General features: G+C 53.5%; 4 protein-coding genes across 4 annotated transcripts; all 4 read left to right on the top strand.

The window, feature by feature from the left end:
- Positions 1 to 1,240: 1,240 nt before the first annotated feature.
- On the top strand, positions 1,241 to 5,162 carry PG998_010803 (uncharacterized protein; the record flags this gene model as incomplete). Its single annotated transcript, XM_066877619.1, has 3 exons — positions 1,241 to 1,293; positions 1,350 to 4,520; positions 4,577 to 5,162. The coding sequence occupies 3 exons, from the start codon at positions 1,241 to 1,243 to the stop codon at positions 5,160 to 5,162; spliced, it is 3,810 nt and encodes a 1,269-aa protein (XP_066726673.1).
- Positions 5,163 to 7,336: 2,174 nt separating this feature from the next.
- On the top strand, positions 7,337 to 7,552 carry PG998_010802 (uncharacterized protein; the record flags this gene model as incomplete). Its single annotated transcript, XM_066877618.1, has 1 exon — positions 7,337 to 7,552. One exon carries the CDS (start codon positions 7,337 to 7,339, stop codon positions 7,550 to 7,552), a length of 216 nt encoding a protein of 71 aa, XP_066726672.1.
- A 3,788-nt stretch (positions 7,553 to 11,340) lies between these two features.
- On the top strand, positions 11,341 to 13,174 carry PG998_010801 (uncharacterized protein; the record flags this gene model as incomplete). Its single annotated transcript, XM_066877617.1, has 3 exons — positions 11,341 to 11,880; positions 11,964 to 12,643; positions 12,697 to 13,174. 3 exons carry the CDS (start codon positions 11,341 to 11,343, stop codon positions 13,172 to 13,174), a joined length of 1,698 nt encoding a protein of 565 aa, XP_066726671.1.
- A 2,546-nt stretch (positions 13,175 to 15,720) lies between these two features.
- Positions 15,721 to 17,687, top strand: PG998_010800 (lysophospholipase; the record flags this gene model as incomplete). The annotated part of the gene is made up of 2 exons (XM_066877616.1): positions 15,721 to 16,962; positions 17,013 to 17,687. 2 exons carry the CDS (start codon positions 15,721 to 15,723, stop codon positions 17,685 to 17,687), a joined length of 1,917 nt encoding a protein of 638 aa, XP_066726670.1.
- Positions 17,688 to 18,547: the final 860 nt, after the last annotated feature.

The raw sequence follows: 18,547 nt of genomic DNA, 5'->3' as shown, positions 1-18,547 counted from the left end.
CCAATAATCGTAGGTGCCTTGCCTTCTCTTCATGCTAGCCAGTACATGAAAACCTTATGTGGAAGGCATGTCCTAGTAGTAGAGACAGAAGCATTGGGCGTCTGGCTTGATACCGAGGAGGAATGTCTGCCGTTCGGGTCGCATTGGCTGGGATTCACTACATCCATATCGGAGGCCAATATCAAGGTCCGCTTAGGTCACGGCTCCGGCTATCACATCGTCCGAATCGAATGATATACAAGCAAAACTCATGCTTTGAACCTAGCACCAATGCCTGCTGCAGTGAGTCTCGCCTTGTGCACAAGGGCCGAGGAGAACCATCTCATTCCATGCATGCAATTTATAAGCTTGACTAACAGGCTGTAAACTCAATATGTACCTATGAGACTTTATTTTTCTCTCCGGCTTATCTCGGCGGGATGAGAAATCACGTCATATGGAAGAGCACTTTCTCGTGATCTAGAGCAGTTATCTCTACAATGGTAACGATCAAGACAACCTGCGAGCGACGAGATAGCTGCTGGCGACGGAATAGCTTCCGGCAACATACTACACGTCGTTGGTGGCTAGACAGCTGGCAGCCAGACAATGGCAGTACGTTAAGTAATGTAACTAAGTACCGTGTTCCCACCACTATAGTCCTGTATAATAGCATATATGTGCATGTAGGTAGCTGGACTGTGATCAATAGTGTGCTGTGTACTGTACTAATTTACTACTTGCAAGAATGCCACGAAGCAAAACTGATTTGCCTGTATAGCTTGAGTCGAGAGGCACATAAGAAATAATTATAATGTTTTCTTCCCCTTAACGATGTTATGATAGTAAGAGTTTTGGTATAGGCGGTGAGTAATGTAGTCGCGCATCACGGTCACGGTCATGATCACGGTCACGGTCCGTTTATGCCTGCACGCTGCCACGCTCTCAATTTTCAGAATGGGAGATCCATTTAACCCCCCTTCGATAGGTGGGGCGAGTCTTTTTCTAGACTGTGACAGGCTAGCTGGAAGGAGTTGCCTGAGCGACGGGGAGGCAGCGCCACTAAAAGCAAGGGCTTTGGCAACAAACCCGGTCAGGGTGCAGCAAAAGGTCGCGCTTCGTTCAATAAACACATTCCCATCAATTCATCCATAGTCGCTTATTCTTCTGCGACTTGTTTTTCTCTTTCCATCATTCGATGTATAAACGGTAAGGTATAATCACAGCAAAATCGCTCGAATCGCCTCTTTAGAACACAAACATGGATGTTCAGAGCCCGCCGAAACGGATGACGCGAGCTCGCGCAGCTGCAAAGTTGGTAGTAGCAGCAGCAGCAACAGCAACAGCGCTCCAACGGCTAAATCCACCAGAGCGGTTGCTCCCACAAGCAAGGCAACCGCCACCAACACCACCACCTCGACCACCACAGTTCGCACAGCTCCTTCAACCAAACGGAAAACCAGAGCCGACGAAACAGAAAACGATGAGGAATCCCACAACACCGCAGATGAGCTGGCGCCTACATCGGCAGACACCATGAACAAGCCCCCCAGAGCCCGTGGCAGACCCAAGAAAATTGTTGACCCTGCCCCCCAACAAGACCCAGAGCCGGTCAACGATGATACATCGGCAAGCACTACCACAACGCGGGCCACGCGTGGGAGGGTAAAGAAGTCCATCGCTGGGCCAGCAAAGTCTGAACCTGTCAAGGCTACCCGAACCCGTACTACTCGCAAGGCCGCGCAACCCGACGAAGACAAGTCTGATACGGAGCCTGTCAAGAAGTCAGCGCGCACTCGTGCAACTGCCATAACGAAGAAGGCTGGTACAATCTGCACTACGGCCAGCACCAATCCCACTCCCGGTCTCAAGTCGGCCGTCTCACGCCCAGCTTCCAGGATTGTCTCCGTTAAGAAGTCAGTCTCATTCCAGGAGCCGGAGAAGGAGAATGTCATGCCTGCAGCAGCAGCCACAACAGCCACAGCAACTACAACCACCGCAACCAAAACCAAGGAGAAGAAGCCTGAAACGGCAACAGGCATGCGAGCCAAGCCAGTTCGAAAGGCGGCTGGCACTGCTACCAGAGCTACGCGCGCAAGTACACGAACAACAACCGGTGAAGACGACAAAAAGGAAAAGCCGGCACCTCTAAGCCCTAAGAAGGATACGCTGAACCGGTCTCTATCCCGAGACTCAGATTCGGACGACGAGTTGGCCACTTACGAGAAGACACCCCTCAAACCCATGATGAAGAGCCCTGTTAAGCCACCTAGTACTTTCAAGATGATTGATCTGGGTTTTCCTACAAGCGAGAAGGGAGAAGAGGCCGAGGAAGCGTCTGAGCAGCAAGCCGAAGACGCTTCTGGCGGCACTGTCCTTGCTAGCCCGGCTCGAAGGCCCGCATCCTCTCCATTTAAAGATGCGATGAAATCGCCTGCCAAGAGAGTCGAGGGAGTCCCGTCGTTGCTTTTCCCGTCCAAGGATTCTTCAGATGTGACTCAGTCGCCCGCTAAGGCGTCCTTGCTACAGTCCCCTGCCAAGAGACCTCAAGTGCCATTTGCACAGTTCCAATCTACAACAACCAACGGAGAGAGCGATCGTCCCAAGTCGCCGTTGAAGATGTCTTTGATGGGTTCTCCTGCAAAGCGCCCCGCATCTCCAATGAAGCTTTTGGGCTCGTCTATTCGTTCTACAATGACGACGACCCAGGATTTGGCCTCGGCAGCCGAGGAGGTTACCTCCGCTGAAGAAAATGGTGTCGAGGTGGATGAAGCTCACGAAGTACCCGAAACTCATGACGAGCTTGATGTAGCCGATCATGATGACACGAATAAAGCTGCGGCCGAAACCGATGACCATACTGGTGAACAGCCCGAGGCCGAGATTTCTATGGATTCTCCCGCACAGCTTGCGTTTCCGGGCCGCCTGTCTGCTGTGCTTCCTCGCCATGCCGATCCCGCTCTGCAGGAGAAGCGCCTGCAAACCGCTGATGCAGGCCCCGAATCTGAACAAACACAAACAATCGTGGCTGGCCACGCCGATGTCGAGGCTCAGCCCCAGTCAGTCCCAACACCACCTGAGGCACCGGAAGATGACTCCATGGATGTCGACATAGATGACACCGAAGAGGACAAAGCTCACGACATCAGCCCGGAGTCTAGTCCTCCTCGCTCTGCGATCAAGCCATCCAATCCCATGTTCGGATTGCGACAAAAGGATCTAGACCCCTATGACCCCGACGAGTCCGAGGATGAGCTCGCTTCTACTAGTCAAAAATTCCGGGATGACGCAACTCTCACATTGAGTGCTGTCCCTGCTACTCCCACCCCGGGTGCTTCTAAGACGCCCAGAAACACCTTACCCACAAGTGCCATCAAGGCTGCCGACCGAGCGATCCGATCCGTCTCGCGAGGCTCAAAGCTTGGCTTCACGCCTCTTGCCAGACAACTGAGCGACTGGAGAGCGGGCAGCCCTCTCAAGCTTAGCAGCAGCCAATCGAGTACAACACCAGAGACTGTTGGCGAGGAGGATCTTTCCTTGGTAGAAGCCAACACTCCTAAATCCAATGGTGCTTCACCAGCCAAGAGCTCGTACTTCGAGGATGAGATGAGAGTGAGAGCGGAAATGGAAGCTGATGAATCCGAAATCAGTTTTGATGCCGATGCGGAGATGCTGGCGGCTTTGGAGGCCGATCTTGGTGCAAGCTATGATGACCCCGTATTTGACGACATTCCTGTCACGGAAGAAGACATGGAGCTTGCCGCCGAAGCTCATGAAATGTCTCTCGTTGAGCCTGACCAAGCCGAGGAAGAGATGCTCGACCACCAGGGCAATGACGACTCTATCTCTGAAGCTAGTCAGGAGTACGGAGATGAAAACGCTGTCCCTATCGATCCCGCCTTGCTTGGTGGGGCTACTGGTCGCTCCAGAGTATCGATGTCTGGTGTCCCTCCCGTCACACCAGCTCGTCCGTCCACCAGGCGCACCTTCAACACTACAACCAAGGTTCCTCTCAAGCCAGCAGACGATGCTACTCCTAGAAGCATGAAGCGACGTACTGCTAGTGCATCTCGTGCTCAGGTCAAGCGTCCCGGAGGTCTCTCTAGAAACGCGACCGTCATTTCATATTCTCCGGTGAAAGATTCGGAGGGTGATGAAATGGATCTGGATGACGAAGACAACGAGCAGCCACCCGTTACCCCATCCAAGTCTGATATTTGGTCGTCAATGGGTACACCAGCACGCACACCACGCAAAGACCTCGACCCTGCTCTACTACGTGGCGCGGTCTGCTTTGTTGATGTTCACACTACCGAAGGCGCTGATGCGAGTGCCGTGTTTGTTGATCTCCTCACCTCGATGGGCGCGCGTTGCGTCAAGAACTGGACCTGGAATCCCAGCAGCCCTAACAGCAGCGAATCCTCGCAATCGAAAATTGGGATCACTCATGTTGTCTTCAAGGATGGAGGTAAACGCACAATGGAGAAAGTTCGCGAATCTGGCGGAGTGGTGCAGTGCGTGGGAGTCGGCTGGGTTTTAGAGTAAGCTAACATTTACACACATCCCCTTTTCGACTTGAAAGACTAACATAACACAGCTGCGAGCGCGAGAACGAGTGGGTCGACGAAGCCCCATACTACATCGATACCAGTCTTGTGCCCCGTGGTGGCCAACGCCGCCGCAAGAGCATGGAACCTAAGGCCCTGGCAAATCAGAATGGCACGCTTGTGACGCCAATGAAGCAGACTGCGGCACCCCGTGATTGCCAAACCGTGCCTAACAACCACGTCAGCCGCCGCGATAGCACCGCCTGGATGCGAACGCCGTCTGACCGGGATGAGGACGAGGAGATGGACGCCGTTGGCGAAGATGACTGGGATGCCATTGGCATGCTCACCCCGGTCCCCAAGACGCCCGCGCCGGAAACCATTGCTCGCTATGCCATGGACGTCACCCCCGAGACACCAGCCGCTCAGTCATACGCAGAAGATGATTCTCCCGAAAAACAGGATATGCTGATGCGGACCGCACCGCCAAAGCCCAGCCTCTACGGTGAATTGGGCAAGGGCCTGCTGGGTCGGGAAAAGGACCAAGGCGTTATGATGAGATTGATGGCCGCCAGGCGTAAGAGTCTTCAATTTGCGCCCAAGATCGCCAGCCCTTTGAGCAAGGCCTGGAAATAAACGTTATTGCATGGACAACGAGAAGGAATACGGTTGCTATTCCAGAGGAGTTTTGGAATTGTTTGAGTTTATATTTGTCTACTAGGCATGACTGGCGGCATTCATCACATTCGTTTTGACCATGCCTCGGATGGCTGGCGAACAGGATATCGGAGTACCACGCGCGGTTGAAAAGGCAATCGCGACGTGGGGGTTGGCGTTCAGGTTATCGTTCGATACCAATGCTTGTAATTGATCTTCGTGTACGGACTTACAGTCGAGGGTTGCAGTCAATCAGAGATCCTCGCATCGCATCGCATGCAACACTTACGCTTGTGTCTTGAAATGTACTCTTTCCGTAATCTTCTCTTCTGTGCCGTCCCATATGCGCCACTAACCCTTTCTCGGCAAAGGCGCGTTGATGGTGATTGGCTTCAGGTTTTTGGCCTCTTCTTTCCTTGATGCAATGGGTTTGAGTATCGTGTTAAGGGTTCTCTCCCGGCCCCTGTTGGAGTCGGGATTCAAACAACGCCAATAACAACCCCCTCGGTAGGCATGATACTGGCACATTGCGCTCATCAATACAAGTAAGCACCAAATACGTGAGCTGTAGATGCTAACATGTGCACACAGTGGGTAACTGAAGCCCCAGGAACATAGACGGCGGCAGCAGTGGCGGCAGCGGCGGCATTTCTTGCATAGATTTCCATGTCCTTACGAAAGCCGAGAGTCGATTCCGGGAGGGATACAACATCCGACACAGAATATATCGATGAAAAGGTTGTGTGATGTGATGTGTGGCTGTTGGGTTGGGGGCCCGAGAATGTTGTCCAATATTCCACTCCGTGATTAGCAAACTCGAAGGGTAATGTGGTGGTGTGATGTTTGTTGGGGATTTCCATGGTTTGCTGTTTTGACGGCGGCCAGGCTATTTGGCGATCGCTGCTGGCAGCAGGTGTTCGGAATCAAATCATCCACTAAGTGTTCGGTCAAGTCTCGGTCACTAACGATTAGTTTGGCTGAACGAGATGGAGCGCCGTCAAGCAAGCGCCGATTGAATCTTCCCTCGACGACAATACTGCCGAGTATTGGGGTTATAGAAATGCAAGATGCGATGATCGCCGTCTTGTGTTTGCTACCCATTGCAATGTTGTATTTGGGCGAGGCGGAGCTCTCCACACAACCAACCCCCAACCAACACTGGCTGCGATACTACACAAAATCAACGGTTAGTAGCAATATTGTCGATAGTCTACGTCCGCAACCACGAATTTGGGGGGTTGCGATGGATTTTCCTTGTGGGTGTCTGTGGGTGGCTGGATGGGTGAAGGGAAAACAGACAGGAGCGCTCTTCCTAGTCCGATCCAGCCCATCACTGCAGATCCATTACTTACTTACTTACTGTGTAAGCTTACCAGCAGCCAATGTCACCACCGTATAGGGCTGACAGGATTCTGGGGGCTGAGCTGGCTGAGCACCGCAGTATGTGTGTATACCTCTCTCTGGCTGATATCATCACCTGGAAAGGAGGCGCAGTTCTTTCGCGAAGGAAGCGCAGGCACGAGCCAGTACAGCAGCTGCATATTGTTTCCTCCTCATGCAGTTGGTCCATCCTATATCTCCGCTGCAGCGTAGTAAGAGCGGTTGCGATCACATAGTTTCTCGAATTCTGTTTTTGGAATTCTCACGTGTGGGTGCCACGCTCTATCACCGACCATGCCGCCAATGGACATTGTTGGTTTGCGCTCACCATACATTTCACTTCGCGCCAAGCCAACAGCAGCTGCCGTGAGAACACAATTCTTTCTTTAGACCCAACACAGCTTTCCGTAAGTCCCTATTTGGTGTCCAGTGCTTGGCTTCTTGACAGAGGCAGAAGCAAGAAGGTGAGACAACGACTATAAACAGACGATCTGCTCGTCATTGCCTCCAGAGAAGATTACCATGGCTCTAGATACAAGTCACTTGACACAGTTCACCCGATACAGGTCATATACACCCCTTTGATTCCTGCTGATGTCCATCCATTCATAATTCCAAAGTCATTCGCATCCTCTTAGCACGGCCTACCTAGGGATCTTTATCCATCTACACAGACAACAACTTATCCTACGCAACGGTGATACTCAAAGTCTCTAGGCCCCATCGAATAATCGTATAGCCCAACGGCCCGTCAGGCACGCATATACTCCAAGATGATCGACTCCCGCTCAATGGAAAGCTTGTATGAGCACTTCTCGGCTCAGCAGCAGCAACAGCCCATCCACCACCGGGGATTAGAGGACGCGGCAACTCTCGAGAAGAGCAAGCCCTCGAGGATGTCGAGGGAAGAGACCGTCAAACCCGCTGTTGCTGCGGCGAGAAGCTACAGAAGCTTCTGGTTCTTCTGGAGGACCGACGTGTCACGGTAGAAGACAGGCCGTTCGCCCACGTGGGAGACTGGGCATCGACAAGACTCCTATCATCAGTCGTTTAGGTGTGGGTTTGTGAAGGACCCCCTCATATTCATTATCGGCGAGAGACGGGGGAAGGGAGGAGAGAGGAGGCCATGTATGGTGGGGGACGATTTTGCTGTCGGGTCTGGCGTTTGGGTGCTCTTTGCGTGTTTCGGGGATCTCTAGGTTTGGGCGGCAACGGTTAGCAGCTATCGTGTGATGGCAGTATATACCCATTGGAGGTCGCTGTCAGTCGTTCTTGAGCCTGTTCGCATTCCGACTTCTGGCTTTCAGGGGCTGTATGTGAACCGGTCAAGTTGTTTCTTTTCTTCTTCTTTGGAATACCAAGGGGACATCGTATCACATTGGAACACCAGTCTCGATAGGACGGCGAAATGGGTCGCGGCCCCCACAAGGGAGTCGGCGAAAGGTGGCCAAGGGTCGGATTCGCGTGCGTCTTCTATAGTCCCCCGTTTAGTAATGATATTCCACACTTGCTATTTTGATAAGCAATGATGTTTCCTGGTTCATTCTAGACTGTCACCCTGCCATGCGTACTGAGTAATATTGATCCGTTATACTGCGTTTATCCACCTCTGCAGGAGAGGTTTGGGACAGAGACTGACACCGGCTAGAGCGCTCAAGAGGGGTGGATTAGGGAGTAGGTCTGAATGCGGCAGACCACCATACATCAGATGCTCGCGAGGCGTGATCAAGACGCAAGCCAGAAGGGCCAAATTATTACGACACGCGGCACCCAGATCTACCGTCATCGTCGTGACCCGGTCCTAACTTAGAGTAGATAAAAGCCAAAAGGTAATCTCGGGATTTGGAGATCAGAACTACGTATGTATGCAAGACTGGGCAGCGTGATGTAGCAACAACGCACGATAAGTAGGTAGGGATGATGCACGGGTTTACCCTCTCGCCTATAGTCTCTCTGTTTTGAGACAACAAACACGCACCCGCAAGCATATCTATGTATCTCACCTCTCACCGGTTAATGACGAGAGGAGCCGTCCTATGCTGAAGGATTAGGTAGGGGATAGCTGGCTACCTGCCGGGCCGATCTGCCATGACCTGATACAAATTCGTAACGCAAACCAGCCTACCAGAGAGACGACCAGAGAGTAAAGGGGGGAGGCAGATGGATGCCCAGCGGACGCTGATAGGCGTGGCAGTGGGAACAAATGGCCAGCTTGGCACTACGTTGCATGACGGAGAGCCATTCGGTGCTGCCGCGGTTTCCACCAAATGAAAGATAGAGCGAGGAAGAAAGAGGGCGGGAGCCGGAGAGAAGAGAGAGACGCGGAGAGAGAGAAAGAGAGTCCCGCCAGCCTCGCAGAGATTCACTGGGAAATGTGGTGCAGCAGCAGCAGCAGCAGCAACAGTAGCTCGTCCCGATCTTTACCGAGCGCACTACGCGCCCATGGAGAGGAAGTGTGTGCAACGGAAACGGCAGGTGGTTTTCTATTCCTGGAAAGGTATCGTGCCGACAGCCAGTACTGTATGCAGCATCAAAAGCAGCCAGCAGGCCAGATCAGCCCTCTAGTCTGAAGAACAAGGGAGAAGGATGGGTTGGGGAAATGAAGTCTGGGGATTGCCAGGAACATGGTGCGATGCAGATTCTCTGTCTGGCAAAGTGTCAATGCAGCACGGTGTGATGAGGCGGGAGAATGCATCGTCTGTCACGCCGGAAACAACAGATCGGTCGAGCCGTGGCCGATTAGATTGGTGGCCGTCTTGTGAGATCCAAGCAGCAGTATGTCCGTGTGGTTGTCCGTCACAGGTGGCAGAGGAGACTAGTGAGGGTTAGTAGGGGAGTCTAGAGTATGCACGGCAGGACAGGGCAGCCAGTAGGTTAGGATAGGATAGGACAGGATGTAGACAGAGGGACGGAACAGGCGATGGAGATGGAGATGGGGATGGAGATGGGATTCTGCCCAGGTGTGGCATCACACATGACACCCTTCTCCCTTTTTCCCTTTCCCCACAGGGAGATGTCACCAGATGCCGTCGCTGAAGAATTCTTTGTCTTTTCTTCTGTGTTTCCTTCTTGCCCGGTAAAAGTCCAAGAAAAGCAACGATGGGGAGGAGGAGGGGTGGTAGGGGTGGCTAGTGGTTAGGCAGGTAGGGCAGGTAGGGGGGTGGACGGTTGACCACCTTTTTACCAGATTGGGCGTTCCCGGACTGACCTTGCTGGGGGTGGAGTGGGCAGCAGCCGGGAATCCTGTCCACTCACCGAAGTCAGCGGTCGGAAGCAGTGCCTGATTGGCCGTAAATCTGATTGGCTGGCCCGGGCTCGATTGACAGCGAATCGAGCGCAACGAGGGGTTCGTTCCAAACATTGGAAGGAAAGGGTTAAAATAAAAAAAATAAAGAAAATGTCCAGAAAAAGATACCCAAAACAAATGCATACCTGAGCAGTCAGATTCGTTGATTGCGCGAGCGACGACTATATGACACCCACGTGGCTGGTGCTTCCTGCAACCGCCTTGGGCACAAAGGCAGGAAAACAGCCATCTGAACGCGAGGGTTGAGGGGGACGGCATCAACCGTCCTTGCATCACTTCACTGACCTCCCAAAGAGTAGCGTGGCTAGCAGACCGTACGTAGACTGCGAGATGAGGTGCGACTGCACTTGATAAGCATGTATTTATCCTCGCCCGGAGCTGCCCAGGAGACGGACAGACAGCATAGCACAAATACAATACAACCGTCATCCCCATATGCAGATGGCTGGGGCCTCGCTGTAAACACCTCTCGTCGTTTTTCTGGGCTATCGTCGAAGCCTTTTTTATGATATCTACCTACATATGTTGACCGAGGTTAACGGGGCACTGTCGAACGTTGTCGCGTCCTGACTTGACATATTCCAGTTAGTCCTGAAGAAGCCCGCCCACTATACGTACCTACATGTAGGTATATCTCCGCCTACAGCACAGCATGCGAATTGTCCCCATTCCTCCATCCACAGATGTTCATCTTCAGACTTACCGAGATTGCTCGAGTGCACATCTGCTGCCTCTCCCTCTCGGAGTAATGTAATTTTTTGGTTGCAGTGGTCTGATAGCACGCCGTGTGTGTGCGTGTGTGTGCATCGGCCTGAGCTTCAGTCGTCCCCATTTCCCCGTTCCTTGTCATTTTTATTTTGGTGGTATTTCCTTAGCGCGGGGGCCTACTCGGCTCCTGCCGCCCGCCCGCAAACGAGCGAACGAAACCTTCACAAGTGCCTCTGCTCTACCCTTTTGCATGCCATGTATACTTAGGTTCCTTTTGCACCTGAAAGTCCATTATAAAAAAGATACAAGAAGCCTGCGTCGGGACTGCTAACTACTGTGCCTCGCCAGCTAGTCCGTCTCCATTCCCACGAGTCGACATTGCGGGTACCTGAACGACCCTATCCCGTCCAGTTCTTTTCGCTTTTGGTTGTGGCCCGGGTTTTGCACCGAGGAAGCACATTTTCCTCTCCACGCGCATTTGAGAGAGGGGTATCTGCAGCATATTCACTTCCGTCCAAAGTTGTGCCCAAAAGGTTTCTCCCCCTTTCCTCCCCCTACCGGCAACCCGTGCAGCTGGGAAGAAACAACAAACCCGTCATTCCCGTCCAAGTATACAGATTCACTGCCGGAATCGAAACCACGCCTTCCCTGGCTTGCCAAAAATATCAAAGCATACTTCTCCGTTGTGGAGCACGCGCTCTTAGGCGAGTGACTTTGCTACACATTCCCTATGATGTAGTCGGCTTCCCGTCCGCGCGCGCAATGCATCCCGCCCCGAGCTTGGTAGAGGCATTTCCCAAGTCGGAAGACCCTAGAGCGCCGCCGCCGCCACCGCCGCAGCAACATCAGCAGCAGCAGCAACAACAACACCACCAACAACAGCACTTGTCACAGTCACAGACCCATCAGCAGGACCAACACCAAGGCCAAATGCAGGCGGAGGACCATAGCGTGCAACCTCAACAACAGCAGCAGCCGTTAACCCACCATCAACCAGAGAACCATATGCCGGCTTCTCCTGACCAGTCGCCACAGCCCTCCAGGAAGGACACGGCTTCGTCGACGTCTACCAATGTGACAGACGCTACAGCGGTGACCAACGCCTCATCTGACACGAACGCAACCATTTACAGCGTGGAATCGTCACAGTCCATCTTCTCGGTAAAAGATGGTGCCGAAATCTCCAACAGCCGCCGCGCCAGCCGCCGGCGTACCGGGCCCCTTTCGGCCCAGCAAAGGGAAAAGGCTGCGCTGATACGCAAATTGGGAGCCTGTCAGGACTGCCGCCGACGCCGGGTTGCTGTAAGCTGGATTTTCCTCGTTTCGCTTGCCGTTGGCCCGGGCAGTAATGGGGAGGGAGCGTCGGCCACTGACATGTTCTATAGTGCCATCCCAATCATCACAATATGACCTGGGAAGACGCCATGAGAAAGTATCGATCTCACAGCCCGATGCAGGAGCTGGTGCCGCTTGCGGGCCGACCCATCAGTCCGGCGTCCAGCAGCTTGCGGCACCCTTACACACAAGACTCCCAGGACATGGACGTTGACTCGACCCCAACCCCCCCTGCCCACCAGACCACACCCGGCCGCGCGCCGTTAAGTGACTCCCGTATTCGAACCCCTCTACCATCTGGCCCAAGACTAGATAAATCCATGACGATGCCTTCGCTCGCGGCAGGCCCACCGTCGTACACCGCTCTGCCCAATATCGACTCGATCAAATCCGAGCTTGAAACAACCGCTTCTCGGATCCTGTCTGGGCCCCATAGGGGACGGTATAGCATGATCATGGTTCTTCTTGTCTGTTGGCAAGATGACATGGACGCCAACGTTGCAGCCACCGTCGATGACCTGGCCGAGGTACTTGACAAGATGTACCATTACACGGTTGAAATCATTCGGATCCCGCCCTCATCCTCTGACGGATGCAAGAATTCATCGAGATGGCTCTCTCGCACAATCAATGACTTCATTGATCATAGCGATACGCGAGATGTTTTGAAGGTTGTGTATTATAATGGGGGCAGCTTTTTGGACGAAAACAGGGAGATGATTTTGGCAAGGTGAGCACTGATGGGAGGATCCTCTACAGGATGGCAGAGCTGACCCCTTGCAGCGTGGAGGACGTGGAACGAGCGTCGGCAATCCGATGGAACGGCCTTCAGCAAACCCTGGAAGAAGCCTGTTCGGACACATTAGTCATCATCGATGCGCCGTTTTATCCATCTTTCAAAATGGTTCGCCAAAAGGGGGTGCTGGAGATCATCGCCGCCTCTACATCGCAAGAACAATACAACCTGATCGGCAGAAACAGTTTTACGCGGGCACTGGCCGAACAGTTGCGTTCTCGCGTCAACCAGAGGCCATCTGATGCCTTGTCGGGTGCTGAGTTCCACTCGAAACTTCTGGCACTTTACCCGCGCATTGTACACGAGAGGCATCTTGGACTAGATGCTGTCAGCAGAACACCATCCCCCTTACATCTGCAAATGTCGGGGAACTGGAGACTCCCCTCGATTACCTTGACCCCGCTGCAATTTACGCAACCTAAACCCCCTTTATTCAGTCCCGAGGCCAATGGGGGCCTCAATTGAACCTGTCGATCCGACTGACTGACGAGTCTCTCAATATTGAGAGCTGGACTAACTGGCTTCGCATGCTACCGGAAGGTATTAAGGATGTGAAGGTTGAGGGTCCCTATCATACGTTTAGGTGATCTACTTCGCTTGAACCAGATCACGTTTTCATCCTACACAACTAGGACGATTTTATGAGCCACGAACCGATGAAGAGAGGAAAAGAAGCAGAAAGAGGGGGAGAGAGCGAGAAAAGGAAGGCTATACGATCCGAAGTGGATATGACGACCGACCTGGGGTTATTCTATCATTTTCTTTATTTCACGTCTCACCGCAGATGAAAGGCTGCTCTGATAAAAGCAGGACAGAGTTGGCTCGGATTGGAGGATGGACTGTACGATTTCGTGCCCACGTAATACCCCCATGATTTTTTGGCTGCTTCCCCGGTCCGGCGATGAAGGGAAGGGGAGGAATTGTCCCGTGTATAGGTTATCGCATAGAGTTTGCGTGCATTATTACGATACCCGTAAATGGAAGAAAGAGCACATTTGGCTACTGCATATGCGTTCGTATTCGCTCTCAGGAAAGATGAGCGCATCGCGTCGAAGAGGTGCGCTCAAAGAAGTGCGATCTGTGTTTCATGGGGTTGCCGAAGAGGAGAAGTCAGCAGGATGCATCCTACCAAACTCCAAGCAAGGTCTATGGCCCGAACCAATTAGCTTTCGGGTGCATCCTGGATGATGATGGTGATGATGATGGCGTGGCTGGCGCAAGCATCCCGGCTCCTTTTCTTGTCCCCGTCGTATAGACTCAGAGACTGACAAATGAAAGGATAGCAGGAGATATATCACAAAACAAGCCTCTCGATCTGCACCCGCGGTAAGAAGAATCGGGCAAACGAGGCGACGCTCACAGTCAGCAATATCGATATGCCATGTAGCTTACGTCTTATAAAACGGTCGGTGTGGCGGTACACAGGACGAATGGGTGAATGAGCCTCGGAGGGCGTGGCAGGAGTCGGGCTGTTGGCTGTTAGCTGTTGGGCTGACAGGCTGTTGGAGCGAGGGGGGGCCGCGGCACTGCCCTGGGCGCCTGTCGTGACCTGATGCGGGACTAGCAGCGACTGTACGGAAACGCGGCAACTCTGATCTGCGGTTCCCCGGAGAGTGCAACCTCAGGTCCCCTAAAGGTCCGCCTGCCGCCGTCAGGGGGAGAGCAACTAACCTAACGGAAGGTGGAAAGAGAGAGCCAGGACCCTTACTAACCTCAAGCCTCCTCTGTGAGGCGCTGTCTCCTGCAAGGTACGCCGAGTAATGGGCAGTCTGCAGTTTGGGAAGGCGGAAAAGTTCGCAGAATGAAACACATGCTGTCATCCTTGTCGCGCACCCTCGTGCTCTGGGACGACAGGACGACCGCCCACGTTTCATGAATAGCGAAAGGCAAAAAATGGCAATTGATTATTACATCATTGGCTTACCAGCCAAGATGCTTGGTGGCCGGAGTGGACCATGCTAAAGAAGCCCTTCGCCAACCCGATGCTGACATGACTAGGATGGCCCAGGATAGCCCAGGATGGTCCAGGATGGGGCGGAAATGATGGGACTTGGCGGCATGCAAGCTGCAAATTATCTGTCTGTACAAGTCATCGTCAACAACAACAACGACACTTAAGAGTGGTCCTTTGGCTTTCCTCTTTACGAGCAAGAACGGGCACAAACAACTGCTGCACCCACCTCCCGCCATTGCTAGCAGGCTAGCATACTGAGCAAGTGAGTCTCCATCCGTTCTCAGCACGCCGTCGGCGGTACGAGCCTCAGCACCCACGATGCCCAACTCCCAATGGATGGCATGTCATTCGACGGTTCTACCCGTGGGTACAAGAAGGGCCATCGCAATATCTTACCGATAATAGAAACCGCTAACTGGAATATGCATGAGCAGTTGTAAATCATCAGGGTCATCCCTGCTCCACCGCGCCTTGTGCCTTGACTGTGTTACTAACATATACATATACACAACAAGACACTATTTTTTTCTTTTTACTTTCGTCGATCAACAGAAGAACGGTGGCTAAGCAGACAGACAGACGACAACAATATTGCTGCTGCCTGCCTTACTTTGCATACGGCCAATCACTGGCGCATTCTGCTGCTTCTTACTTCACAGCCTTCACAGCCTGCCTCTCCGCCGCGTGTGCGCTAGACTATTGGCTCTTTACCGACAAAGTCCCGTCGTCAGACCCTTGCCGGCACTCCCGGGAATCGACCACCAGCGAAACCAATACTCCATACTTCTCATCCTACGTCGTGTGTGAGCTGCGGTGGGCTGGGGCAGTGCACTCGCCGTCTGTTGCGACCTGACGCTGCTGAATCGACACATTACATTCATTAATAAAGATTGGAGCTTACCCTCACTCTTGTTTCGTGTTTTTGGATATTCTCAATTCGTTTTTTCGCTCCTCCCTGTCCCTTGCAGCATCTGCTTTCCATTCCCATTCTGTTCGTCTCCTTGAAGGGACCGAACCCAGCGCATCCCTAGCGTAACCAAAAGATTGCGCGACCCCGATGCATTTGCAATTTTCCATACTAACGCTGGCCTCGTTGGCCCTGGCATCGCCCAGCCTCGTCGATGTCGCAGCTGAAGCCGATCATGTCATCAAACGGGCACTCCCAGACTCACCTTCCGGAGGCTATGCGCCGGCCAAGGTGAAGTGCCCCTCGACCCGGCCCACGCTCCGCAGCGCCCAGAAGGTCTCACCGCAAGAAGCCGACTGGCTGAAGACACGACGGGGCAACACGATCCAGCCCATGATCGACTTCCTGCGTGGTGCCAACATCCCCGGTTTCGATGCACAGGCCTACATCAACAACCACCGTCAGAACTTGACCGCCGTGCCCAATGTGGGCATTGCGCTGTCCGGCGGAGGCTACAGGGCTTTGATGAACGGGGCAGGCTTCGTCGCCGCCGCCGATAGCCGCGTCGCCGGATCCACTGACAAAAACGGCATCGGAGGACTACTGCAGTCGGCAACGTACTTGGCTGGGCTGTCGGGTGGCGGCTGGCTCGTCGGTTCCATCTACGCCAACAACTTCTCTACCGTCCCCCAGCTGCGTGATGGCGAGAAAGGCTCGTCCCTCTGGCAATTCAGCCGCTCCATCCTGAAGGGGCCCAAGGAGAGTGGCATTTCGATCCTCAACACTGCATCTTACTGGGATGACGTGCATGATGCGGTCGACGCGAAACGAGACGCTGGCTACAACGCCTCCATCACCGACTACTGGGGCCGCACGCTTTCGTACCAATTGATCAATGCGAAGGATGGCGGCCCGTCCTACACCTTTTCTTCCATCTCTCGCTCGCCCGGATTCAATGACGCCAAGCAGCCTCTGCCGATCCTGGTCGCCGATGGACGTTTCCCGGGCGAAAAGGCCGTTGCGCTGAATTCCACCGTGTACGAATTCAACCCATGGGAGTTGGGTACGTTCGACCCCAACGTATTTGGATTCGTGCCTCTGCAGTATCTGGGATCCAACTTCTCGAACGGTGCTATTCCCAAGGACGAGAAATGCATGAGCGGGTTCGATCAGTTCGGTTATGTCATGGGAACCAGCAGTTCGCTGTTCAACCAGATTGCTATGCGGAACATCTCGTCGGAGAAGATCCCAACCTTCATTACCAATGCGGTCGAGAGCCTGTTGGAGAAGATTGGCAAGGCCAACGACGACATTGCTGTTTACTCTCCCAACCCTTTCTACAAGTACAACGAAAAGACCAACCCGAACACGAACGAGAAGACGCTGACCCTCGTGGACGGTGGCGAGGATCTGCAGAACATGCCTCTGCACCCCTCATCCAGCCCGAGCGCGCCGTCGACGTCATCTTCGCCGTTGACTCGTCGGCCGACACGGAGAACAGCTTCCCCAACGGCACGGCGCTGCGGGCCACCTATGACCGTACTGCGCAGCCCATCAGCAACGGCACCCGCTTCCCCGTCGTGCCCGACGCAGAGACCTTCATCAACAAGGGCCTGAACCAGCGCCCGACCTTCTTCGGGTGCGACCCCAAGAACTACACCACCGGCAGCAAGGCTTCGAACCCCTTGCCGCCACTCATCGTGTACGTGCCCAACATGGCCTACACGACCTGGTCCAACGTCTCGACCTACACCATGAGCTACGAGGACGCCGAGCGCAACGCCATCATCCAGAACGGCTTCAACGTGGCCACCATGGGCAACGGCACCACGGGTGAAATGTCGACGAACTGGCGCACCTGCATCGGCTGCGCCGTGCTGCAGCGCAGCATGCTCAAGACCAACACGACCATCCCCGCGGCCTGCCAGAGGTGCTTCGACACCCACTGCTGGGACGGCAAGACGGACACCCGCCCCATCACGGGCGGCTACCAGCCCAAGCCCGTCATCGGCATCCAGGAGACTAGCGCGGCCGTCGGCGGCCGTGCTGGCGACTTTAATAAGATGCTGGCCTTGATGTCGGCGATTGCCGCGTCCGGGCTGGTGCTCGTGATCTAAGTCAAATTTAAGAAATGTTTTTCGCGATATTGCATAGCATAGGAAGGCAAATAGGCGTTGGATTTATGTAGCATAGGCAAATTGAATGAGCCACAGGTTTATTGTCACTATACAAAGTCTTCGTTTCTGCTCTGTGATTTTCGTCGCCCGGCCGTTTATCGTAGTTGATCCCTATACATAGTGTTAGTCAGTGTTTTGGTTCCTTGTGGGGGTCATTCGAGAGAAGCATGCAGTATTTTGCACCTACAGATTGATCTGAATCACCACCGCGACATGAACCACGGATGAAAGGGGGGCAGATAGGGCTAGGTTCTACGAACACATTCTGTTGTCACGGAGGTATGTTCTCGATATCACCCTCCTCCAGATCATGAGAGTCCTATATTGTCAGTATAAGAAAGGGTATATAGGCTTCTGAGGCCCTGCATGATGAACGACCCCCAAAGGTGCCGACCACCATGCAATAACAACCCGATGCACCTGAGAAAAAGCCGATTGTGAATGCGATACAAAAATCCAACCATGAGATGCCTCATAGCCATCGTGTCGCTGTTGTTGGGCGTTTGTGCTGCACAGTTCTATGACGGAGAGCCTCAATGCGCTGTAGGGACTACCTTCACCATCCTCCACCCCCACACAGGTACTTACCCAAAGAAGGGGGCGAGACATGACATGCATATGCAGGTGTAGCTGACAGTTTCTTCTTCTCTTTCTCGGGATGGATAGCGATACGCTGTTGCTGCCGCGATATCATCTGTCCATCACTGTTTTGTGTGGACACTCGACTGCCAATGCGGGCGCCAACAGCGCCGAATCACGTCATTGGCAAAGAGCCTCATCTACTAGCTCTGCAGGGAGGA

This window comes from Apiospora kogelbergensis, assembly GCF_038363985.1.
Source record: "Apiospora kogelbergensis strain CBS 113332 chromosome Unknown utg000007l_segment0_segment0, whole genome shotgun sequence".
Classification (NCBI taxonomy): domain Eukaryota; kingdom Fungi; phylum Ascomycota; class Sordariomycetes; order Amphisphaeriales; family Apiosporaceae; genus Apiospora; species Apiospora kogelbergensis.
Note: the sequence above shows the minus strand (reverse complement) of the source record. Positions and strands in the feature narration are given on the sequence as shown.